Below are 27,010 nucleotides of genomic sequence, written 5' to 3'. Positions count from 1 at the left end.
TTTGAAGCCCATCTTTGTGACTCAGTAAATGCATTGATTGTCCTAATGTGTCTGGCATTTCTTGCAGCCCTCTTCATGGAACTTGCCGTGGCCATTTGCAAGGTTGCTCCTGTGCAGTCAGTGAAGAGCTGCCACTACATGAGTTGTGGTTTCACATACAACTTCAATATCTTCTCTCTTAGCCTGGTCCCTAGAAGACCTAGGACATTCTCCAACTAGATTTGCTGAAGGACTGAACATGGGAGTGAGATCAGAGACATGTATTGGTTTCTTGTTGCTGCTATAACAAATTACCTCAAATCTAATGGCTAACGTAATACAAAGTTACCAGCTTGCACTTATGTAAGGTCAGAGTTCTCAAATGGGTTGGCAGGGCTCTGTTCCTTCTGGGGGCTCTAAGGGAGAATCCATTTCTTTGCCTTTTCCAGCTTCTAAAGGCTGATCATATTCCTTGGCTCGTGGCCCCACATCACCCTCACCTCTGCTTCTGTCATCACTTCTCTTGACTCCTGCCTCCCTTTTATAAAGCCTCCTCTGATTACATTAGGCTTACCCTGGTAATTCAAGATAATTGTCCAACTCAAAATCCTTCATCACAGCTGCAGAGTCCCCTTTGCTGTGTAATGTAAGATATTCAGAGGTTCCAGGGAAGAGGACATGTACCTCTTTGGGCTCATTATTCTGCCTACCCCAAGGTGCCAAGGATGACAGCACCAAAACAGCTGAAGTGCTTTCTTTGCTAACGGCCTTTCAACCTGCACCTAAACTCCACCTAGTTTTTGGAGCTACACAAACCTTTATAACTCCAAGATGGCCCTTTTCCATTTTCCATGATAATGTATGAGATAGAAAATGTTTCAATGTGATTAGAATTAGCAGTGTCTTATCTCACACTTGGCTCAATGGAAAAAGTTGGTGTAAAGTCTGTTAGATTTCCAGGCTGCATGCCTTGCCTTTGCAGGTCTGTAAATTCCTCATCAGATTCCTGACTGTTTCAGTAACTCCTCATCCCATGCCTTTTCAAGTGTGCTTCACACCGCATATCTTTGGAGGAGTATGACATACCTTTTCAACATGTGTTTGACTAAAGCTATTCTGAAGGTTTCAGTTTTATGACTTCTTAGTTAGAAGTCATCACAAAACTTGATTATTTTTTTCCAGATAACTTCAAAAGTCTGATGGAAAAGAGAAAGGAAAAAATTAAAAGCATCTCAGTAGAGTAAGTGCCTTTGCCAGAAACTTTCCTGGGTTCCTTTCTGTCCAACATCTACCCTCTAGGCTAAAGCAGACAGGAAAGGAGGTTGCAGGATTGAGCCTGGAGGCAGGAGATCAGCTATGAGCCAGGAGATTAGGCAATGGAGCTGGAGGCCTCAGAGTCAGACAAACAAAAGTTCCAAAGCCAGATAAATGAGAGATGTATATAGGAGACCAGTGGACAAAGGAGAGGTTGAATAATGCTTGGTGCAGAGTGGATAGCTCTTGCACATGAAAAATTCTAGACATGGTGTCATCCTTTGTACATGCTTCCAAGGGACCAGGAGGTTTAAAAGGAGCAGAACTATCTTTCCTGCTGCACGGCACAGCATTGTGTTACGTGGTCCTGCAAGTCTCTGTCACTCCATCATCCGAATCTGTGTCATACACTCATACTTCAATATGTGTTTTTTGTTTTTTCCTTAGGAGTGTCACTCTGTCACCCAGGCAGGAGTGCAGTGGTGCGATCTCGGCTCACTGCAACCTCCACCTCCTGGGTTCAAGCGATTTGCCTGCCTCAGCCTCGAGTAGCTGGGACTATAGGCGTGTGCCACCACACCCGGCTAATATTTTTGTAGTTTTAGTAAAGATGGGGTTTCACCGTGTTAGCCAGGATGGTCTTGATCTCCTGACCTCATGATCCGCCCACCTTGGCCTCCCAAAGTGCTGGGATTACAGGTGTGAGCCACTGCACCCGGCCATATGTATTTTTTATGAAATTAAAACTTCAGGTCTAATATGTGTATTATCCGCTAATTTCATCTCATCAGGCAGACCGCTAAATAGTTTTGCATGGGGAATGATCATATCTAAGTATGATTTCAAAAAATAGCATATAGAAATAATATGTATTTATTCGTTTATTTAACATTGACTGATCATGAGCTATGTGCCGTGGATTCTTCTAGGCACTGAGGATGTGGTAGTTAACAAGACACATAAACGTATTGAGGATTGTCTTTAAGGAGCTTATATTCTAGCTGAGAGTTACAGACAACAACAACAACAAAAATAGGTACAATTTAGAGAGGAGAAAAATGGGGCAAATATGAGGATATAAAGTATTAAGAAGGGCTGAATTTGAGATAGGATGATCAGGGAGGGCCTTCCCAAGGTGGGGACTTTTAGCAAAGCCTAAATGAAATGAGAGGTCTGGGGAAAGAACATACTAGGTAGGGGAAGAGCCAGGACGAAGACCCTGAGGTGGGAACATGCCTGGAGTGTTCAAAGAACAGCAAGAGGGCCAGAGTGGCTGGAGCAAATGAGCAAGGCAGGGCAGAGTAGTAAGAAGGAAGTTGGCGTGTGTAAGTAGAGGGTGGTTCACAGATCTTAGGAGATCATGTAGGTCACAGCAGAGGCTCTGTCACTCTGAGTGCATGGGACATCATTGGAAGGTGCTGAACTGGCAATGATGCGACCTGACTTTTATTTTCATATGATCGGTCTGGCCTCTGTACGGAGAAGGGACTACAGGAGGCATGGGCAGAATTAGGTGCAGCATTTACGAGACTGTTCCAATAATCTAAGAGGGAGATGATTGCTCAGGCCAGAGTGATGGCAGTGGGAGTCAGATATACTTGAATTCTGAAGGGTTTGAAAGTAGAACTAGAACAGGATTTGCTGATGGTCTGGACATGGGGGTGAGAGGATGTGGAATCAGGGATAATCTCAAAGTTACTGGCCTGAGCAACTGGAAGAATGAATAGAGGTGCCATTAACTGAGATGGAAAAGATGTTAGGAGAAGCAGGTTTGGGGAAACCATCCATAGTTCCACTGGGGCATGTTCAGTTTGATATGCCCATTAGACATGTCAAATAGGCAGTTGGATAAACAGATCTGGAATTCAGAAAAGAGGTCCTGGCTGGAGATATGAAATTTTACACACACACCCCCCTCAAAAAGCCATCCACTGTCACACTTTCTAAAAAATCTGTCACATTAATTCTAGCCTTCATTCAACCCTACCTTTCGTATCACTTTCCTACCTTGGCCTAAGTCTCAAAGTTCTTACAGAAAGCTCTTGTCCCATTGGTTCAGGGCTTCTTCCCACATTCTGATCTGATTCCTCCAGATGACATGTCCTTGCCTCAGTACTTGGATTCTCTTGCTGAGCCTAGCCCGAGCTGCAAACTCCTTTGCATAGTGCTCAGAGAGTTGAAGTAATTGAGTGAGGGGAGGAGTGTGGGAAACTGCAGAGCACATGCCCCACCTAAAGAGGGCAGCACTGGTCCCCTCCGACGAAGCGCTCCCACCAGCAATAGGGACCCATTGTTGCCCGTTCTTCTAGTTAAGCTAGAAATCTAGATTATTTTTAAAAAATGCCATAGTCTGCAAATTTTTAGACATTGGCAGCTAACTCAAACTTTTTTTAAGACCCTGTGAGCCAAACAAAATATATCTGGGGTCACATCCAGCCCACAGGCAGCCACCCTTTTACCAATGATGATCCCACTGGATGGGCTGACTGGCTGGATTTGGCATTTGGCCCTTGGATGGAGCCAGTTGGGGTATCCACCTTGGGCTTCCCTAGTGCAGGCTGAGGCCATGAACCACCGCACCCTAGGAAGGCTCCTGGGGCACACTGTCTCCTGAGCCTGGCCCCCAAGGACCTGCTTCTCTGAAAAGGAGGATGAGGCACCTTCCCCGGAAACTATTTGGAGAGCATTTGGCCCCCTTTCGCCTTCACCTCTTCCCTGCAGTGTTGTATCTCGCTTCAAGAGCAGAATGAGTATTGATTCCATCTCTGAGGCAAGACAGGTAGGGGCTATTGAATCAGTACATCTGACATCTGTCTTAAATGCTTGATGGTGAAAAAGATTGCAAAATCGTAGCTGAATGACAGTCTGAGGGAGAAAGCTAGTCTTGGGCAGGTAGAAGAAACTATATATTTTTTCAACAATTATTTATTGAATACCTGCTAGGGACCAGTTATTTTACTATGTGCTGTGTGTACAGAAAAAAGATAAAATGCCATCTACTCCTATGAGATTCACAGCCTCTTGGAGGAGACAAATATGAAAAGAAACAAATCATAGCATCATGAAAAGAACCACAGGCCAGCAATGCCACAGACCACAGATGAGGGTGGGGGCGGTGGGGTGTGGGAGGGGTGTCAAGGCGTTTTGGGAGCAGTGGTGTTGCAGGACTTTTTCTTTCTTCTTCTTCTTCTTCTTTTTTTTTGAAACGGAGTCTCACTGTGTCACCTAGCCTGGAGTACAGTGAGGCAATCTCAGCTCACTGCAACCTCTGCCTACCAGGTTTAAGTGATTCTCCCACTTCAGCCTCCCGCACAGCTGGGATTGCAGGTGCATGCCACCACACCCGGCTAATTTTTGTATTTTTAGTAGAAACGGGGTTTCACCATGTTGGCCAGGCTGGTCTTGAACTGCTGACCTCAAGTGATCCTCCCACCTCGGCCTCCTAAAGTGCTGAGATTACAGGTGTGAAACACGTGTCCGGCCTGTACTTTTTCTTAGTTCAGTCAGAGATGGGGTTCTTTGTCCCATGGCCACAAAAATTCAGGCTCACAGACAATTTGAATGGTGACTAAAACAGGGTTTTATTGGGTGAAAAGGAAGAAAAGGGGGAAACAGGGACTCTCACTAGGCCAGAGTCCCTGCTAGAGTGCTTCCCACCTGGCCTTTGGAATCTCAGGTTCCACATAGAAAGAGGAGGGGCCAGGCTCCTCCCCAATGCAAACTGGGCAAACTTCCCAAGGTTCCATCCCAGTGTGCATTCCCCCGGTGCGCTGGCTGGTTAGAGATTCTCTGGGGACCCCCTCCTACCTGGCTGTCTCAGTGGTAGCTGAGCCAAGTTTTGGAAAATTAAAAGGAGTCTACCAGGCAGACCATGGGGGGAAAGCCTTCTAGAACATGGGGGCAGTTTAGGAACTCTGTAGTCTTAGTGACAGTCACACTTCTCCTTAAAGGGTGAAGGAAAGGGCAAAGCTGGGCAGGAGGGGAGGGAGAAAGGGTAGGAGAGAGTGCCAGGTAGTAGGTCCTGAAGGAACTTGTCCAGCAGGAGGAAAGGAGGCCTCACAGTTTCCCATCTGCTAGATGGGCTAGTGGCAAACTAGAGGGCTGAGTGGCAAACATAATTTTAGTTTGAGAGGTAAACAAACAAATAAACAAAAATCTCCTTTCTTCTCCCAAAATTTATGCCAAGAGGAGAGCCACCATCCACTGAGGCAACTTAAGAAGAAAATTTGATGTAATCTTCATTAATTACCTAGAGATCTCATGCTATGCATGTAAGATATGGAACATAATAAGAATATCAGACACTTCCATGCTGTTTACCATGTGCAAGGCATTTTCCCGAGGGCTCTATACACAGATGCATTTGTAGAGCTCATTTAATTCTCACAACCACCCTATGGTTGTGTAACTCTTTTATTTCTCTTTGTAGTTAAGAGACTTGCCCAAAAGTCATATAGCTTATGAGTGACAGAAACAGGCATGGAAACTAGGTAGGCTGCCTCTATAGGACATGTATCTATTTCTGCCACGTCACAGTCCTCACCAAAGGCTTTGGAAGGCAGATAGCAAACCTCCAGCAACCAGAGACTGTGCTACTGTGTCTGTAATAAAACTATCTCTCTGGCATTGTTGAAAGTAAAAATTAAAAGTGCCAATCATCAGAGACCCTGCTTTAATTCAAAGGTCTATGGGAGCTGCACATTTAACTGTGGCTGCCCTCTGTATAGTACTGGCTGTGATGTCAACACTGTGTTTATATGAAATCCTTCAGCCAATAGCAGCATCTTCAAGGCATCAGCAGTTTGTCTTGGTGGAAGCGGAATGGGCCTCTCAGTTTTTTACACATTTTTTTTTCTTTCTAGAACTGGGTTCAGGTGGATAGGCTCCAAATAGAATACCATGCCAATGCCAATTATATTCAGAAAGTATTGCAATTTCTCATTGATGCTTATTTACATTAATTAAGAGCAAACTTAGATAAAGAAGGGTATAAGTTTAAATGCTAAAATCCGGAAGTGAGATACTTTGTAGTCTGGAAAAATATACAGAACTGACTTTCCTTCTGGAAAAAAAAGAAAAGGAAAAAACGTGAAAGATTCAGATGACATTTCTATGAGGAAAGCAGTAATTGTGGTTCTCAGGGTGAATGCTTGTCTTTTTATTTCATGACAACTTTTTTTTTTCCTGGAAATGAGCTTTAAACCTTCCACACATGTTAAAAAATACTCTCACATGCAGGGAAAGAGATTAATTTTATTAATACCTTAATTATTGATATAATTAACAAGCAAGCATACAAATAAATATCACTGAAGGAGATATTTGTGAAAAATTTTTAATGGACGTATTTTGTGTTTTCTGTGAGCTGGCTTAGTTCTATTAGAATTCTATTTTAATCTAATCAGTCAATTACTAAGTTTTGTAAATACGGCATGGGGAGGATTTTACTTTTCAAAAAATGGAACTCAATTTTTTTAATGTTATGGTAAAACTCCAAGAACAAAAAAAGCAACCTTTTAAAAATATGCGACTTCTTTTGTTCTTATGCCTCATTTTCATAGAACAATTCTATTCCTGGCATTTTCCACCCAATTTGAAACCATCATAGTCTACTGAATGTAGATGCACTTCACTTTGGGTCACAAGTGTAATCCTGAAAAATTGAGGAGCAGTCAGAGTTTTCTAAGTTGAATCATCTAAACTGCATGCCCTCTTTTTTCCAAGGGGAGTCTATGGGGAGTCCTTTGGGGAAATGAATAAAACCGTTTATATGACAATATCTTCATTTGCCTATTTTTACATTCAGATTTTGATCTATCAGTTTATTATAAAGTAGGGAGTTTATAATAGTTTATTATAATTTTACTTTGTGTATGTTGTACAGATTTTGAATGAGAAGGATCTTAAAATACTCCAGAAATTTTTTTGCAAAATATTTCCAGGTAGGTGCTCATCACTGGTTGGGGTGGGACAAATTAGAAGAGACAGTCAGGGAGAATTTCACCAAGCCTCCATGCTACAGAGGGAAAGAGAATCCAAAATTCCCACATTCGTTGTTAGCATTCTTGCCAGTGTATCCTTTCAGTGTTGAATACATAATTTAAATAAGTCTGAAGTTAATTACAGTTGATCTCCATCACAACTCTATTTTTAGATGTCAAAGTGCACCCAAGTCAAACTACCAGTTAAGATCTGGCTGATCTGAACATTCAGTGCCTCTCTTTTTAAAAAGAAGTTGCTCCTGTAACAGTACACTGGATTGTTCTATTGTTAACACTAAGGAGGGAACTTCCTGATTTTTTTCTTCATTTTTAGTTAGTGGTTTCTAAACTAAAAAGGAAACATTGAAGTGCTTAGTTTCATTTAATGGTGCTGTGGGTTAATGCATTATTTTCTTTCCCCACACCCACTTTCCCCTTTCCTTGTCCTCATCTTAAGCGATGTGTTTACTTATTGATGCTCTCGGGCTCTCATTTCCGAGTCTGGGATTTCCCCTTCTGCTTCTCAGTTGTAATTTTCATGAGCAGACAAGGTGGCATAGAGAACAGATAGAGGTGGCCCTGGGTAACCCCTCTCATTGGCTGGTGACAGAATGTCTAAGACCATGACAGATAAAATTCACCTCCCACACAGAGGGATGCACCAACCAAGTGACTCTTGTAAGTGACTGAGCCCTCCCTCAGTCATTTCTGCTATTCTCTGTGGGAATTTCAAAGCAAGCATTTTTGTATTAAGGCAGCAAAGTGAGGGCTTGAAGTCTGATAGGTTTCACCTCTAGGGGCAGCGCCGACTGTCGGCAGATACTGAAGCTCTGCGTTGAGGATGGTGAGGCTGGACCTGCACCACCAGGAAGGAGCCCCAATCGATTAGAAATATCTGCCTTGGGTGAGGAAAAAGGAAGTGGTGTACGTGCGTGCCATATGTTGTTATCTCCCTGGTACTACATGTGCGCCATGTATTGTCATCTCCCTGGTATGGAGCTTACAGATCTTGACTGGTAATCAGGAAACTGGGGTTTTCATCCCAATTCTGCCATAATGAGCAGAGTAACCTTGAGCAAGTTAAATTCCCTTGCTTCGGTTTTCCAGTCTTTTAAGGAGGTGTGAACTCTCCCTCTATATGAACCTTCCAGATCTCAAACTCTGTGATCCCAGGCCCCATCACTTGTGGCTGTCCATTGTTCATGAGATAAGTACTGAATCTTCATCTTGGTCTTTAGCTCTCTCTCAGTCTGGCTTTACACTACTTTTCAGGCTGTGTCTTCAATTTCTTGTTCATACTGACCAGGCCAGATTACCTATGGTTTCTTGAATATGCCCCACACTTTCCTGTATTGATTTCTTCAGTAAAGTCTCTACCTGCAATGCGTTCTGTCTTTCCCTCTTCTCTGCTTATTAAAATCCTACCTATTTTTTTTTATTAAGACTCTGAGCCTCATAGAATTTCTTCTTTATGGGAACTTTATTACTTTACTATTTATTACAGTTGACTGTGGATTTTTCAAGCGGTCCTTAACTAATCTGTAAATACAAAGTGGATAGGATCTGTGTTTCAAGCATCCAGTGTCCATGGACTCTCTTCAGTGTCTAATCAGGCTAACAAAAGGTAGTGAACATTTCTTTAAAGAGGAAAACAGAAACCAAGGAACGGTAATAGAAATAAAGTGGCAAGGAGATAAATTTAAGTCAGCACATACTTAGTATCTTTTGAATTTGGGCAAAACAAGGTGGCAGGTATTTCAGTGGGGACAAGTAAGAGTAAGAAATAGTCTGTTTTCAAGAAGCTTATAATGTAATAATGATAATGATAATATCTTCCATTTATTTTATGCATTTTTAACCACATCCTTTACGTGCATTATGCATTCCTAGAACAACTCTGCAAGGTATTATCATCTCTATTTTACCGATAACAAAGATGTAGGCCACAGAATTTAAGGGATTTGCCCAAAGCCACACAGCCGGTACATGGATGCCTGGCTTGAGAACCTGAGCTAATTCCAGGACTGACATTGCCTCCCTGGTTGGGACTGTATGACAAGGACTGGCAGCACCCTGTGCGCACACTTACTACTTTCGTATTTCCATGCCTTTACTCTGCTCTTCGGGCCACTTGAAACACTTCTCTTCCACACCTCTCAGCCTGTGGAAATGCTTTCCATGCTTCAAATACGTCTTGGATATTTCCTTGTTGAAGCCTTTGCTGCTGGGCTCCTGATAATGAGGGACTCTGTACACGTAGGCAAAATGAATGCATTAATGCCAACTTCATCTTCTTTTCCATTAGGAAGGCTCTAAGGGTGAGGTAAGGATATCTAATAAAACGTGACCAGGGAATTTTGTTTCATTCAACAAACATCCATAGAGCACTTGGCAAAGTCTTGGTAACATACCAAGGAAGTTGTGTTACCAAGAGGAAGACCCCTAGTGTAAAGCAACTTTCCCCTGCTTTCTAGAAGAGTCTGTGGCAACACCCACGATGACATCAACCTATGGGATTTATGCTGCTTGGAGAGAATTGCTTCTTGTCTCAGGCAGAACAAGAGAGGTTCCCAGAGACCTCTTGTCTCTTTCCTGGTCCTGGTCCACGTGGCTGGGAGGGGTGGGGGTAGGTGGGCACTGATGTGGAGTGGACAGTCTCAGAGGGACTTGTTTGCTGGTAGTTGCTAAACCAGAATAGTCTTCTGGGAGACCATCAGAACTTCTTCCCTCCTTGTTTCCAAGGAGTGAAGGGTCAAAGTAAAGCCATCATTGGCATAGTTTCTATTCACTGATCTTCCTGTTAGTAAGTGATGAGTTTGATGTGTGATCCATATGGCTCACAGGGGTCATTGAGCACCTGCTTGCAGGTGCTGTGGAGTCAAAGGTAAATAAGGCACATCCATGGCTGAAACATAGCTCACGTAACTTAAGTACATGTCTTAGTCCATTCAGACTGCTATAACAGAATATCCTAAACTAGGTGGCTTATCAACAACAGAAATTTGCTTCTCACAGTTCTGGAGGCTGGAAGTCCAAGATCAGGGCGCCTGCAGATTTAGTGTCTGATGAGAGCCTTCTTCCTCATAGATGGTGCCTTTTCACTGTGCCCGCACATGGTGGAAGGGATGAGGGAGCTCTCTGGGGCTTTTATAGGCACTAATCCTGTCATGAAGGGCCAGCCTTTGTGACCTAATCACCTTACAAGGGTCCCACCTCCTACTACTATTACCTTGGGGGTTAGGATTTGGCAGAGACACACTCACTCAGTCCATAGCAGTGTAGAGTGGCATGCATCATGTGGGGGTCATAATGGAGTTGTGTACCTTGTGTTGTATGAGATCAGAGGAGGGTGTAGGGTCTATTGAGCCTGGGAGTGTCAAAGAGTATTTCATGGAAGTGGTGGCACCTTTGCATGGAATTGAAAGATGGATGGGATTTCACCAGGCTGAGAATGGGGGATAGGAGGGCACTCCAGGAAGAGGGAACAGCAAGTGCAGAGATAAGAGTAGGGAGAGAAGTTTGGCATCTGGAGCTTGGGGAGTGAGATGAGAGGCATAGTAAGAACCATAAATTTTGGATTTCTGTTGCAAATATTGCTGATATTTATGCAATCACACAGTGACCCAAAGTTGCCAGAACAGGCATTTCCTCCCTGCCACATGTGTCACATAGGCCTGGCTGCCTCCTTTCACCCTTCTCCGGCACTCAGGGAAGTGGCTGCCCACACCTCCACAGAATCAGGTGACCATTTGCCCCGGGGCCACATGCTTCCCCCAGCCTTCTGCCCACAGCCAGCCTGACCTGCTTCCTGAGCTCAGCTTGCCAGAGACTGCCTCAGCACCCCAGCATTGTGCAGTGTCTGTGAAGTGGCTGAGAAGGGGCCATAATTTATTTGTTCTTCCCCCTTGCAAAGATTGTCAGCCCCTGGGTTACAGAAAACAAAACAAAATACACAAAAAAGCCTCACCACCCCGGTGGTGCCTCACGAGCCCTGCCCTTTCACAGCCAGCCTTGACCTTGGTGGTATCACTGCCTGATCCACTGGGAAAGGAGCCTTGACGCTATTCTGTTGTTTCCTCTGCCAGCTTTCTTTTTCCATGGCTTTGCTTTCCAATTAAAAACACAGCAAAGCAAAACAAAAATCATGCAGCCCCAAAATCCTCCCTGCTCTTTATCCTCAGGTGGTCAGTGCTTACACTGTTTTTTATTTTAGTTGAGTCGTCATTTTTATAGAAACAGCATCATTGCATGTGAAACCATGTGCTTTCTCTGCCTTGTTCAGGCACTGATGCCTGAGCAGGCCAGTCCACCATGTCTGTAAGAGCAGAGCTCAGAGACCAGCCAGCTGGCAGTGGGTTTGAGGAGGGCTGGAGGGCATCTGGAGCTTGGAAAGTAGGCCCTGTCCCTTGCAGCGAAGCACAGACATTAGATCTGATCTAACTGTGTTGCAGGTGATGGGAGCAAGTCTGGCCAGGCAGCTGAAAGTGTGGGCCAGAGCATCTGGAGAGAAAGTACTATAGCAGGCAGTGGTCCTAGCAGCTGCTGGCAATATCAGGAAGAAGTGACACGTGCTATCGGACCAGAAACCTGAGCTCTAGACTGGCAGCCACATGGGACACTGGGCCTTGCAGTCAGACCTGCCTTCAGCCTGCTCCCTTGCGAGCCTGCGACCCTAGTCTGCCTCCAGCTCATTAACCAAGTCTCCCACCCTGTTGTCTGCAGCTTTCAGTTCTTCCTCTTCACTGCTGCTGTTGTGACATTAGTTTGGGCCCTGCGTCTCACCCGGATGACCACGATCAACCTGCTGATGAATTCCCTGCCTGGAGTCTCCTCATCAGGTCTGCCTTTGGGCCACTGCCAGTTGTCATTCCCCAAAACACAGTTCTGATCATGTTATTGTGCTACCCACAGAGCCCCCGGTGGTTCCCTCCCTCTTAAGCCTGGCATTTCAAGGCCTCAGACAGTCTTCTCTGCTTTTCTTGTGCTCTGAATATTTCCTGTAGATTCTTACTTTTTGTCCAGTGCTTCAAACCTGAACCCTCAGCAGCATCTACTGGGGAAACAAAACATACAGTTCTCAGGCTCTACTTTGAGAGACACACACCAGTAAGTTGGGTGCTGGAACCTGAATACTTCATGATTTAAGCTCTGTCCATGTGACTCTGGAGATGAGCTGGGTTTAGAATCCTGTGTCTCTGTCATGCCATTCCTGTACCCTGTGTGCCCTCTCCTATCACTGTGTGCTCTCTCCTATCACTGGGCCTATCTGTTCTTCTTGTTCCAGATCAGTTGTTACTTCCTCTTGAGGAGTTCTGTGATTCCCGTAGTCAAAAGCAATTTCTTCTTTTGCCCCTGTATTGGTCAGGGTTCTCTAGAGAGACAGGCTCAATACGATAGCTAGCTAGCTGGATAGATATAGAGATAGGAGAGGGGATTTATCTGGGGGATTGGCTCATGTGGTTATAGAGGCCGAGAAGCCCCATGACAGCCCATCTGCAAGCTGGAGACTCTGGCATGCTGGTAGCATGGCTCAGTCCAAGTCCAAAGGCCTCAGAGCCAGGGAAGCTGATGGCATAACTCTCACTTTGAGGCCAAAGGCCTGAGGACCGGCGGGGCTGCTGGTGTAAGTCCTGGAGTCCAAAGGCCAGGGAGCCTGGGCTTGTTGTTCAAGGACAGGAGAGGAAGAGTGTGTCCCAGCTCCAGCAGACAGATGGACACTTTCGCCTTTTCTTGGTTTTTGTTCTTTCCAGACCCCCAGCTGGTTGGATGGTGCCTGCCCCCATGGAGGGCTGATCTTCCCCACCTAACGCACTCAGACTCACATGTCAACCTCCTCTAGAAACACCTTCACAGACACTCCCAAAATAATGCTTTACTAGGTTTCTTTTCCAAGTGTTCTTTAACCAGGCAAGTTGAAACCTAACCGTCACAACCCCCTAGGTTGTCCTGCGGCCTTTCTGCTCTAAGCCATTTGTCTTTTTCTTGCTGGAATACAGGTTATTTGAGTGTAGAGAATGTATTCATCCATGTGTATCTTGCAGCTTCCAGTAAAGCAACTTAAGCTTAATAACCCACTCCAGTGTGAAAGATGTTATGGAATAAATTGTCAAAAAATACAGATATTACATTTACCTTTGTGATATTTTACATCTATAAGGAAAAAATAGGAAAGATGTTTCAGGAATTGTAGCGACATGAATACCAATAACCAATTCCATTCTTTAAAAGTGTAAAAATGTGAATTTAAACAAGTGGCAATTTTAGTTGTAAAACCATGTATAAGAATTACCTTTTCTTCTACTCTCTTGCCTGGTAAAGAGAGTCTAAGGCTTCTGAATATATCTGCATGGCCAAGACCTTACCGACTTAACCTTATTTAACACGAGACGTGATTTTATTGTTCATCTGCAACTATGTTGTCTGTTATATTTGCTTCTGTTCACTACCAGAGACCTCAGTTAGCTCAGATTTCTATTAACAGGCATAATGTCATGGCACTCCCTGGGAGGAAAGAAAGAGAGCAGGAATTAGCCATTTGTAGCTTTTACGGCACCACCTTTATCGATATATTCTCATTTTAAAATATCCTTTTATCTGCATTGCAAAAATGAAATTATATAGCCATTACCAAAATTAGATAGGAGATTCATTGAATCAGAAGTGCTTTCTTTCTAATCCTTAAATGACCAAAGTGTTCTTCTTTGATAATTCCATAACACAGTTAAAATTCTTTTTTATCCTGAAATGTTACAGATAGGAGATTAACCTAGTTATGCTTCACGCATGTAAGGAGTGCATGTCTCACGGAATCAGGCAGCAGCAACAGAGGTTTCTGATGTAGGAAGGTACAGAAGACATGAGACTTTCATTAATTAGAGCATGACTCCTTAAATAATATAAAAGTACTTTACAAATAATTAGCTATTTTAGACTAGGAACTCTGATTTCCGGTTAAACCTTAAGTTGCTTCCTACTTGTTGATGTCTAATAATGTACATGGAGCACCACATCTAGTAAGAAGACTCTTCCCTTTTTTTACCTGAGCTTTTTTTTTTTTTGAGGCGGAGTCTTCCTCTGTCACCCAGGCTGGAATGCAGTTGTACAATCTCGGCTCACTGCAACCTCTGCCTCCAGCGCTCAAGCGAGTCTCCTGCCTCAGCCTCCCAAGCAGCTGGGATTACAGGCACCTGCCACCAGGCCTGGCTAATTTTTGTATTTTTAGTGGAGATGAGGTTTCACCATGTTGGCCAGGCTGGTCTCGAACTCCTGATTTCAGGAGATCCACCTGCCTCGGCCTCCCAAAGTACTGGGATTACAGGCATGAGCCACTGCACCCAGCTTGCTTGAACTTCTTTACAATTTGGTAATATTTTGATCACTTATTGATTATGGGCAAGGATGGCAAAATTGAATAGAAATACTAAAGTTAGTCAGTAAGCATTTGTTATGTATCTACCATGCAGGATGTTTTGCAAGGGATTATGATTTAAAATAAAATACCAGACCAGACGTGTGGCTCAGGCCTGCAATTCCAGCCCTTTGAGAGGCCAAGGCTGGCGGATCGCTTGAGCCCAGCAGTTCAAGAATAGCCTGGGCAACATTGCAAAATCCTGTCTCTATAAGAAAATACAAAAGATAGCTGGGTATGGTGACATGTGCCTGTTATCCCAGGTACTTAGGAGGCTGAGGTGGGAGGATCTCTTGAGCCTGGGAGGTCAAGACTGCGGTGAACCGTGATCATGCCACTGCACTTCAGCCTGGGCAACAGAACAAGATTCTGTCTGAAAAAAAGAAAATAAAATAACATAAAATAAATAAAATACCTGCCTTCTCATAAGATTACTTTTTAGTGTTGTTATAGGGATGAGATACATATAAAGCACCGAACATGGTGAGTACTGAATAAATGCGAGGCAGTGTTTTCAAGGTAACTTTGTATAACTAACACTTATGCAGAATTTCAGAGAGAATAAGATAATTCAGACATATTAGTAATATTTGATAAACAGAGATTTCACTCTTTCCTCAACATAGTGTTGTGAGATTGAAATGAAGAGAAATATGTCAGTACATGTAAACTGTGAGTGTTTACTTTCAACTGTGAAAACGAAGCCAGATTTGGAACTAGTAAGGTATTCATCACAAAAATAGAACCTAATTATATGTAATTGAAGATAGGGCTTGATGCATGGCACTTCTTTTAGAGATTCAAACATGTAAAATAAGGGTGACAGTGGTTTTTGAAGGTGCTTTAAATTTTATATCCATCTAAACAATCTTACACATGCTATATATACTGAAATAGGCCAAATTCATTATCATTAACCCACAAACAGCAATAGAAAGCCTCTGGGTTAGGAGAGAAACTGAGGTTTAGGTAAAAATTTTGCTACTGTGGTGAGTTGAATAATGTCCCCCCAAATTTACGTCCATCCAGAACCTTAGAATGTGATCTTATTTGTGATCTCATTATGCAAATTGGGCATAATACCACATAAGATTACACAGGATTTAATTTTTTTTTTTTTTAGACAAATTCTTGCTCTGTTGCCCAGACTGGAGTGCAGTGGCGCAATCTCAGTTCACTGCAACCTCCACCTTCCAGGTTCACAAGATTCTCCTGCCTCAGCCTCCCGAGTAGCTGGGACTATAGGCACCCACCACCATACCCAGCTAATTTTTTGTATTTTTAGTAGAGATGGGGTTTCACCGTGTTAGTCAGGATGGTCTCGAACTCCTGACCTCGTGATCCGCCTGCCTTGGCCTCCCAAAGTGCTGGGATTACAGCTGTGAACCACTGCGCCCGGCCAATTATACAAGATTACATGAGATAGTCTGCAAGTACTTGGGACATGCACAGATGGTATTTATTTGCTGTTTGTCTTAAATTGCATTCTCATGCATCTTATAGAGAATGAGATTTCAGTTTAAGGAGAAGAAAAAATATTTTCTACAGGACCATCCAAACATGTAAGTGGCTTTTCATGGGACAGTTTCCCATCACGGGAAAGACATAAGTCGATTCTTAGTCATCCAGAATGTTAAAGACAGTATATCAGTTAGAGACTGAGTTTCAGTCCATATAACAACAACTCAACTATAGGGGCTTCATCAAATAGGGATTCCCAAGAAAGTTTTCATGTAATAAGATGTGCTAAACTGTGTCTTCAAGGCTGATGTAGAAGCCTCCTGATGCCATCAGGGACCCAGGCTCCTTCTCTCTTCCGGCCTGTCGTCCTTACATGTGGCATTCATCCTTGCTGCCTGAAGATGGCTGCCCTACCTCCAGCCTCACTTGCTCCTTCCAGCAGGAAGAAGTGTCAAGGAGGAAGAGGTGGCTCATGTTAACAAGGCAAAACTTTTCCAGAAATCCTCAACACATTCAGCTGGATTCTTATTGAATAGAACTGGGTCACATGACCTCTAATAAATGTGAGAGTGTCTGGGAAATTTAGTTTTTAGCTGGATTCGGCGGTGCTCTGAACAAACTAGGCATTCTATTTGTGAGGAAGCAGGGAATTATGGATTTGGAGTAGGAAACTAGCAGCATCTGCTATAAAAGGGACTCTGGAATAGGTGGGAGATTGGGCTAGATGAGCCTTCCAACTATAAGATTCAAAGATGAACTTAATAGATTTCCTGCCCTCAAGGCATCAACAGTTTATATTGGAGGCAGCTTTTAGAGTCAACTATGTGAATTTAAATTCAGTTTTATCCCCTACTAGTCATAAAATTCTGATCATGGGCAAGTTATTTATCCTCTCTGAACCTTAGTTCCTTCAACTGTAAAATAAGGATGATGGTGTCTGTTATTTTGATAATTATATGAGTTACATATTTAAAGTGTCAATTTTAGTGTTTGGTAGGAGTAGATGCTAAATAAATGTAGCTTTTTTTTTTTGAGACGGAGTCTTGCTCCGTTGCCCAGGCTGGAGTGCAGTGGCATGATCTCGGCTCACTGCACCCTCTGCCTCTAGGTTCAAGAGATTCTCCTTCCTCAGCCTCCTGAGTAGCTGAGATTACAGACACGTACCACTGCGCCCAGCTAATTTTTGTATTTTTAATAGAGACAGGTTTTCACCATGTTGGTCAGGCTGGCCTCAAACTCCTGACCTCATGATCCATCCGCCTTGGCTTCCCAAAGTGCTGGGATTACAGGTGTGAGCCATCACGCCCAGCCACTATTCTTTTTCTACTAGATTGTAAGCTCTATGAAGGCAGGAGCTGTGTCTTATATGTGCACCATGGTCATCTCAGTACCTGGTACACAGTACCCCTTTAATAGATCCTTGTTAAGTGAATGCTAGTCTACAAAGCTGATATAAAACATATTCAAAGTAACTGAGACTTACCATTTCTCAAGTGAAATTTGAGGCATGTACCTGAAGCACTTTCTGTGACAATGAGGAGGAGACACTACATTAAGGATTAAAAAACCTAAGGTATAAGATAGGAAGTTGTTTTGATTAATGTTGTTAGTTGCAGACAATGGAAGCCACTCTAAGGAGTTTAAGCAGAAAATGACTTATGACAGGGTTTTAGGGACCTTAGAGAACCAGGACTGCTCTAGTAGTAACTCCCTTGGCACCACCACTCACACCCAGCATTGGTTACCAGGGACTGGACATGAGAATCTCTGCGAACTGCCCCAGAAAAATCACACATACTAGGTCTCTAGGAGGGGCCGATCTCTTTGTACAGCCACTACTTGGCACCATCTCCTTTCAGATGTCATGTAAATGTGTCTGCTCCTCAGAGCTTGGGTCACATTTAGACTTGTTGTTGCCAGGGAGTCTCGGAAATGTAGTTTTTAGCTTTCCAGTTTCTGTAGTTCAAGCGGGTTTGCTAAAAGGAGATTGGTCAGAGTGCTCAGCTAACAATGCACAGTGTCTAGCTGTGCAGTGTCTGGAAGTCATTCTGAGCAATGGCATGCAGTTGTCCCACCAAGAGAGCTTGCAGGTCATAGAGCATCGAGACCACTGGGAGGAGGTACTAGAAGACCAGGGGAACACAGTAAAGAGTTCAGGTCCATTTACCCCAGGAGCCTGCCAGACAGGCACCCAGGAATGTACAGTGGGTTACTAATGGTCATAGAGAGCGGCAGAAGAGGAGAGGGGTAGAAGTAATTTTCCCTGGGCATGCCTGGTGGATTGTGTGCGGAGGGAGACCTGCTTCTACATTTCCCTTTGCCTGGTCACTGTCTCAGGCACTCAGTTTCAGACAGGCATGTGCCTCCAGGAAAGGCCATCAAGCTCACTTCAGAGCCCAGCCAGCCCCATCCCAGCAGTGTCAGGATGGCAAAGGCAGGGCTCCTGTGGCAGCTGTGCAGTGCGACTCTTGTGGCCTGGCCCATGTGACCCCCAACCAGTCCTAAATCTTAGGGCGTGGGAAGGAATAATCACAAGGCAAGGAGGAGACGGAACACCCTCCACACTGAGAAGCCTTTGTTAGAACCTTCCAGCCATGAGGTCAGAGGAAGAAGCTGAGTGATCTCTTAAAAAAATACGTGTATATGTATCAGTTGGGGGTTTTCTTTTCTCTTGTCTTCCTTTTCAATCTAGGTTTGCATTTTATAGACCATGTCATACAGGCAATGGGACAACTGGGCAATTAGTTGGAACTGATCTTGCAGACAGCCAAGACGGCAAGCTGGGTGACTCAAGTTCAGAATGGGTTTTTATAAAAACAAACAGCCATGATTGATGTCTCCCTTCCCATCTTTTATATATTCTTTTTTGTAGGCAGTTGTGGAGAATTGGACTGGTTTACTGACATCATTTCTGTCTTTGCAGGCTGATTTCATCTTAGTCTTTTACACAGATATACCTTCTGTAAGGACAGAATCTATCAAAGCAACTTGCGGCATGCAAAAACCATTATCTGGAAACTGATTCAGTTTAATGCTATTAAATGCAATCAGAAGTTACCAAGCCTCTTACTGGAACGCTCTTCCAAATGTAACTTAATCCAATTTACCTTTCCTTTGGTATTTAAGTTCCTGATAGCCAGAGCAGACATTTCTCAGACAAGAGTGATTTGACTTGTAACACGTGTCTTTTTTCTTTCTTTTCGTTCATGTTAGCAGCTAGGTGTGATGTTACAGTGAGCTTCTACCTTTAAGTTATAGTCAGCTCTAGACCCAGTGAGAGGCTGCCATGCCATAAACTTGATTTAAATGCCATGGTGTGCCAGATGTTTTTGTGTGAACGAATGAGACATAGCCCTGCCCTCAAGACTGAGATAACTTCTCAGTCTATTTCAGAATCACAGAATCATGTGACAGTGTGAGAATACTTTATCTCTAATAAAGCTGGAGTGTAATGACTCATTCTCACATAGTTTTAATGTTTCTTTATTGATTCCAAGTGTTCTTTCTTGACAAGAAAAGGTTTGTATGTGAACATTCGAAAGAAGAGCAACAGGCATTTTTTGTTCTTTCAATTTGAACACAAGAACAATATTTTAACCTTTACCTTGTGATTTTTGGGTGTATGCAGTTCTGCTTGCCTCTAGGTGATTTCGTTATTTGTTTCTGATCTCATTACAAAGAGGTGGTAGAAGCTGGGTGGATCTCTTCATTTCCTAGTATCTTCTGCCGGAAGCTGGTGCTCATGGATCATTTGTTTAAGGACTTAAAGTTCAATTTCTAGTCAATGTAAATTATAGCTATATCAGGCTGGTCTGGCACAGGTGATCTTCGATGATCTTCTGAAAGCTGTCCATGTGGGCTCCAGGGTAGGGGACCTAGAGGAACTCAGGCAGTCCAGGGAGCCAATTCTATAGTATTTGAGGAGGAACCGATTGGCCCCCACCCCCATCCAAACCTACCTGCAGGGCCCTCTGTTAACCAAAGACCTTCTATTAGTAAGCAGTACTGGCTGAAAATTCCTTTTGTCATTGGGGGAAACAAATCCAAAGCAATGTATGTGATACTTTCTTGGAGTCCAGGCCATTTGCGTAGCATGAGTTTTCCTTAAATACATCCCGAATAAGGCGATAGATTTCCTTCAGAGCATTTGGCAATTAAGACTGGGACTATCAACTAGGCTTGCTGTTAAAAACCTGCCCTGCTTTCCCAGGCTGCCTGGTCTGAAACTCAGACGCCTCCACTAGAAAAGAGGTTTACTCACCCATTGTCTTCGCTGCCATCTTCCTTGACCATACCTGAGTACCGTGAACGAACCAACCCTCACTGAAGCCATTTGCCGGATGGCTCTAAGTGTGGTCCATCCTAGCCCTGGTTTCCATTTGGCTTGGTCACACCACTGTGTCCTCCTATATGTGTCTTTCAATCGCCCCTTCAGTGTCCTGCGGTCATCTCAATACAGCACATGTATTAATAAAACCAGGCCAGGGAGTGTCTCACAGCAGTTTGGTGGTCTTCACTTCTTCCGTATGCCAGTGTCAGCAACTCAGCTCTCCCTGTTCCTTGGGCACAACTGTTCTGACTGCTCCCTCTCCTCCACCATCCCTTCATCTTCTCTCCTTTCCACTCCTCCACATATCTCACCACCTAGGTTACAGCTCTAATCTCTTGGGCCCTGGAGAATTAGAATTGAAAAGATGTTTTTGCATCCAATCCATTGTCTTTTTTTTACACGTAAGGAAATGGCAGCTTCAGAAAGGTGAGACAGATGACCCTGCTCTAAACTAGTTGAAGCAGAGTCAGGCCTTCTGTCCTTCCTCCTGCTACTCGGCCTGGTGATGTCCTGCTCTCCCTATCTCCAGCCTCTCTTCCTTTATCCATTCTGTATACTCAAGTATGCAGATTTATCTGCTTTTGTCTTTGTTTTTGAGACAGTTTTTGTTTTGACTTTCTCACTCATTCTGGAGTTTAGTGATGTGATCTCAGCTCACTGCAGCTTCAACTTCCTGGTCTCCAGTGATCCTCCCACCTTAGCCTCCAGAGTAGCTGGGACTACAGGCACGTGCCACCACCCCTGGCTAATTTTTTTCCCCTAGATATGGGGTCTTGCCATGTTGCCCAGGTTAGTCTCAAACTCCTGGAGTCAAGTGATCCTCCTGCCTTGGCCTCCCAAAGTGTTGGGATTACAAGGTGTGAGCCATTGCACCCGGCCCCTCAGATTTATCTTGATGAAATGCTACTTTCATCTCTCTCTCTTGCCCACAGATTTTTGGTGGTCCCTATAGCTAGGACAACCGACTATGTAATTATCATCCAAACTGGGTCTCTTGCGAGTAAAAGAGATGCTAGAGCAATAGGGATAAACCAGGATTATCCTGGGCAAACCAGGACATCTGGTTACCCTCTGTATAGCCTAAGTCAAAAGATTAGCTGATCCCTTATGGAATTTAAGGTTTTCTACAATCAGGCCTCAAACTACATTTCTAAGCTTTGTGCTCAAGAGTCTACACAATATTTTGTTTGATCCAGTCAATTTGCTCATCCTTCTTGGCGCACTTTGAATATTTCTGCTTTGGAATCTGGAAGTGTCTCTCCGCTCGCCTCATCTTCTGTTTTCTCCAGGGCCTGTTAATTCCCTTTTCTTCCATAAAGTCTAAGTCTGTTTCATCTCCCAGAATATCTAGCTCCTCCAAAGTTGAGCACTTGCTATCTGTACTACTAATTTGACACTTCTGAGTGGTGAAATGAAGTGTTTTTATTCTTTTGTAGTAGTGAGGACACAGCTTCTGATTATTCCTTCTATAAATATGCCTGCTACAAAAGCGTGAGACCCACAAAATAACAGAAATAAAAACATTAAAATGAGCAAAACTTTCAAAAGAGAAATCAGAACTTTATTTTACTGGTGAGTGTGTAGACCTTAGAACTGTACAACCTCGCAAAGAGGAATTTGGCATCATCTAACAGAAGTACACATGCAATCCCACTTCCACCTTTCTATCTTTACAAGTGTGAAATAGCGAATGTATTAGGTTATTGCCTGTGCCATTATTGTAATCCCAAAAGATTGTAAACACCAAGTGTCCAGCAATAGGGAACTAGTAGAATATAGACTGTGGTGTAGCACATAGTGGAGTACTATGTAGCTTTAAAAAAAAAAAAAAAAGAATGGGTCAGGTGCAGTGGCTCATGCCTGTAATCCCAACACTTAGGGAGGCTGAGTCATGCAGATCACTTGAGCCCAGGAGTTTGAGACCAGCCTGGGTAACATGGCAAAACTGCATCTCTACAAAAAATACAAAAATTAGCTGGATGCGGGGGTGCGCCTCTGTAGTCCTAGCTACTCAGGAGGCTAAGCTGGGAGAATTACTTGAGCCTGAAGGTCAAGGCTATAGTGAGCCGAGATGGTGCCATTGCCCTCCAGCCTGGGTGACAGACTGAGGCTGAGACATTGTCTCAAAAAAAAAAAAAAAAAAAACCCAAACAAACAAAAAAAACCCCAAAACCAAAGAAGAAGGAAGATCTCTATGTGTGAGTGTGGAGAGATCTGTAGAATGTAGAGAAGGAAGAGAGTAAGGTGCAAGAAGACTGGATATTGGGTGCTCCTTTTTGTGTAAAATAGGGTGTGGTAAGAATGTGTGTGTGTATATTCATTATATATTCACTATATAATATATATACACACATATGTATACACATCTTGTATATTGGTACTATTTGCAAAAAGAAAGAAGTTGGTCAAAGGGTACAACCATAAGATAAATAAATTCTGGGGACCTAACATCTAGCATGGCGACTATAATTAATACTGTATCGTATACTTGAAACTTGCCAAAAGAGTAGATCTTACGTGACCTCACTCCCCCACCACATACACAGCAATGGTAACAAAGTGTGGTGAGGATGTGTTAATTAATTTGGTTGTGGTAATAATTTCACTATGTATACATACATCAAATCGTCACATCGTACACCTTGAATATATGGAATTTGTATTTGTCAGTTATACCTTAGTATAGCTGGAGGAAAATCAGTGGAAATATAGATAGAAACTAATGAAAAATGATTACCCCTAGAGGCCAGAGTGGAGGTCAGACTTTTCGGTGTAGATTCTTCTGTCTAATTTGTTTTTTCTTTTGAGATGGAGTCTTGCTCCGTCGCCCAGCTTGCAGTGCAGTGACACAATCTTGGCTCACTGCAACCTCTGCCTCCTGGGTTCAAGCGATTTTTCTGCCTCGGCCTCTGAAGTACCTGGAATTACAGGTACCTGCCATCATACCCGGCTAATTTTTGTATTTTTGTAGAGACAGCGTTTCACCATGTTGGCCAGGCTGGTCTTGAACTCCTGACCTCAGGTGATCTGCCCATCTCAGCCTTCCAAAGTGCTGGGATTACGGGCGTAGCCACCACGCCCAGATCTTCTATCTAACTTTGGATTTGAGTCATGTCAGTGCATTATCCATTACAAAATAAAATTAAAATATTAGGTACTTTATTTTATAAAATTCTTCGTAAAGTAGTGTACAGTGTGATTAATTTTGCCGTCTCTCATTGGCAGTATTTTCATGCTTGCATTTGCGGAACTGAGTAACCTTCTGGAGAGGAGCATCAGAGGTGTGATTCAGAAAGCTTTTGGGGCCACTGAGTGAAGGTCCATTGCAGTGAGGAGCGGGGAGTCTGGAGAAGGGGTGGCCGTGGTGGGGTGAGAGAGGGTTGCGGAAACAGGGCCCAGGGCTTCCACCTTCCAGCCCTGGATGTAGCTCTGCCAGCCAGGATCTGTTGTAAGAAGCTTCCTTGTGGGTCAGCCATTTTCTGACTCCATAGCTCAGCGTTTCCTCTTACTACCTTTAGCCTTCACGATTTTGGAGTACGTTTTTCAGGTGAATATTTTATTCAGCAGTGTGATTTTCCAGCCTGCTAATTGGACACTGGACCTGTTTTATTTGGTGGTGTCTGTGGTGGTTTCTTCCAATAGCAGAGGAAACAAGTCCTTTGTTGCCCTCATCACGTTTCATCTCATTCTGACAAATGTAATTCACAGTTCTTTGAGGATGTCATTTAGAAATAATCCCCAATTCATAAGCCACTTTGCAATTATATTTTCTTTCTAACATACGTTGACCCTTTTGGTGGGGAAATTAGAGCCTGATTTTTTTTTTTTTTTTTTTTTCTGAGACGGAGTCTCGCTCTGTCACCCAGGCTGGAGTGCAGTGGCCGGATCTCAGCTCACTGCAAGCTCCGCCTCCCGGGTTCACGCCATTCTCCTGCCTCAGCCTCCCGAGTAGCTGGGACTACAGGCGCCCGCCACCTCGCCCAGCTAGTTTTTTTTTTTTTTTTTAGTAGAGATGAGGGTTCACCCTGTTAGCCAGGATGGTCTCGATCTCCTGACCTCGTGATCCGCCCGTCTTGGCCTCCCAAAGTGCTGGGATTACAGGCTTGAGCCACCGCACCTGGCCTAGAGCCTGATTTTTTAATGCAGATTTGGGAATGACCTTTTCAAAGAGAAACTCTGAAGGTGATAATGATACCCCCCCCCCCATTTACTTTTCAATCATAATAGATATCCTTCATCAAGTGTCTTCAGGAATTCTCTATCCAGCTGGCTATTTACTTTTTCTTGTGTTTTATATATCATCTCCTATTATTCTCCGAACAACTCTTTTACAGAATGGGGAAGTACATGGAGGCTCAGAGAGGTTAGTAACTTGCTCGAGGTCACATAGCCTACTTAATGACCGGCGGAGGGCGTTGGTGTTTGCACTGTATCCATTGCCTCCCTAACTTGGCCAAGCTCTGTCATTTCCACGTCTGCTAGTACCTTCGATTTCATCTCCAAACCCACTGAGAGCAATTGTCAGTTATCTTCACCTCCCTGCAAGGATGCTGGGATTTCCCCCAGCAGGGCCCTGTCTCAGATGTTCCTTCTTAGAACCTTGAGATCCTGCTTACCACCCTAAGGACTGCAAGTATTTCTCTAGCCCACGCATATTGTCTGGAGTATCTATCCAAATGTACAGTAATTTATTTTCTCTTGAAAAAATTATCCCTCAGAATTTAGAACTTTGCCTTACACTGGAATCCTTACAAAGGTCTTTTGCCTTAACTAGAACTATAGTTCACTTCTTTGAACCACAGAAAATACGTGGGCAAAACACGTTACTGAAATTACTTCAAATAAAAACCAGCATTGGCTGCTCATAGAGGTCACCTAATGGAATGACTTTAAAAAGGAAGCAAATCTGCACAGTTTAGTGATTATATATGGGCTCTGCCCTAACAAAATTTTATGTTAGATGTCGTTATACCTAAACCTTTTAAAATTAGATTATTTTAAAGAGCAATAAAGTAAGTGGTCCACCAGGCTTGGTGGGTTACGCCTGTAATCCAAGTACTTTGGGAGCCGAGGCAGGCAGATCACTTGAGGTGAGGAGTTTAAGACCAGCCTGGCCAACATGGTGAAACCTCATCTCTACAAAACATACAAAAATTAGCCAGGCGTGGTGGCGCGAGCCTGTAATCCCAGCTACTTGGGAGGCTGAGGCAGGAGAATCTCTTGAACCTGGAAGGCAGAGGTTGCAGTGAGCCAAGATTGTGCCACTGTACTCCAGCCTGGGTGACAGAGTGAGACTCTGCCTCAAAAAACAACCACCAAAAAACAACTTTCTATCCAACTGCACGGAAGGTCTCTTCTGTGTATCACAGTACTAGTTTGATAAGATTCTTAGAAGGAAGACTTCAGGTATTTGGAATTAGCACCATGTAGAATATTTCATATCACAAATATACATAGTTCTTAACACATAGCAAAGAAAGTGTTAACCTTGCCTTGTGTCACACACAAAAGTAACCCTTGTAGTTAATACTTTAAACTGTTTATCTATACTGGGCTCAACTAAAGAGTGTGCGTTAAAGAGAGTTAAATTATATCAGGATTAGAGTGTCAATTTAGATGATAAAAATCTTTCTTTGGAATCAGTAGAGAGAATAGATTAAATATAATTGTTTTCTTTGTGTTGGCTTCATTCAATTCCCTAATCCCTTTCTTCTTTGACTAATTGTTTCTCTTACTTCTGTCTATTACAGTGAACCTTACTTACTAAAAAGAAACTAGATTTTAATGGGTGTAGACTTTTAGTTTTGCAAAAGAAAAACAATTCTGAAGATAGATGGTGGTGATGGTTTTACAACAATGTGAATGTGATTAATGCCACTGACTGTATACTTGAAAATGGTGAAGATGGGGGTGCAGGGGGAGGGAGGGCATCCGGAAAAATAGCTAATGTATGTTGGGCTTAATACCTAGGTGGTGATGGGTTGATAGATGCAGCAAAGCACCGTGGCACACGTTTACCTGTGTAATAAACCTGCACATCCTGCACATATACCCCGGAACTTGAAATTAAAAAAATGGCGAAGATGGTAAAATTTATGTTATGTGTATTTTACCACAATTTAAAATAAGAATTTTAAAATTTAAAAAGTCAGTTGACTGTTAAAAGCAAAAAGCAAAAAAAAAAAAAAAAAAAAAAAAAAAAAAAAAAAAAAGCAACCTAATATAGGTAGAGTTAATCATTAGCTTTTTTAAAGGAGATCTGTTATTTCTTAGCAAAAATTTGATCTATTGGGAAATGATCTCAGAACTAACCATTTCTCTGAAATCATAGTGAAATCAGGAGTGTGGAAAGTAGCTATTGTGGAGCCTTTGGGAAACTTGATGTTGAGTAAATAGGGGGATGTGCTTTTAGAGTCTAGAGACACTGAGGGAATAGAGACAGCATCCTGGGCTGCCCTTCTGTGGTGTCTCTGGCTATTTCCCAGCACAGTTCACAATGATGCCCCTATTCCTTCAACTTCTCCTGACTCTAGAAGCAGCTTCAAGTTTCCAGAAAGCTCCAAGTTGCCTCCTGACTGTGCAGCCTCCCCATTTCCT

General features: G+C 43.3%; 1 protein-coding gene across 2 annotated transcripts in view; it reads left to right on the top strand.

Annotated features, from left to right (window-relative positions):
- Nucleotides 1-27,010, top strand: part of CHN2 (chimerin 2) — a 315,435-nt gene that overhangs the window by 40,225 nt on the left and 248,200 nt on the right. The window contains exon 2 of one of the 2 annotated variants that reach the window (XM_005549902.4): nucleotides 11,937-12,052. The exons of the other annotated variant lie outside the window; for it this stretch is intronic. Within the exon in view, the coding sequence (XP_005549959.1) occupies nucleotides 12,001-12,052 (52 nt within the window). The 5' untranslated portion in view covers nucleotides 11,937-12,000. The remainder of the gene's footprint in view (nucleotides 1-11,936; nucleotides 12,053-27,010) is intronic. 2 annotated transcript variants of the gene reach the window in all.

This window comes from Macaca fascicularis, chromosome 3, assembly GCF_037993035.2.
Source record: "Macaca fascicularis isolate 582-1 chromosome 3, T2T-MFA8v1.1".
Lineage (NCBI taxonomy): Eukaryota > Metazoa > Chordata > Mammalia > Primates > Cercopithecidae > Macaca > Macaca fascicularis.
Note: the sequence above shows the minus strand (reverse complement) of the source record. Positions and strands in the feature narration are given on the sequence as shown.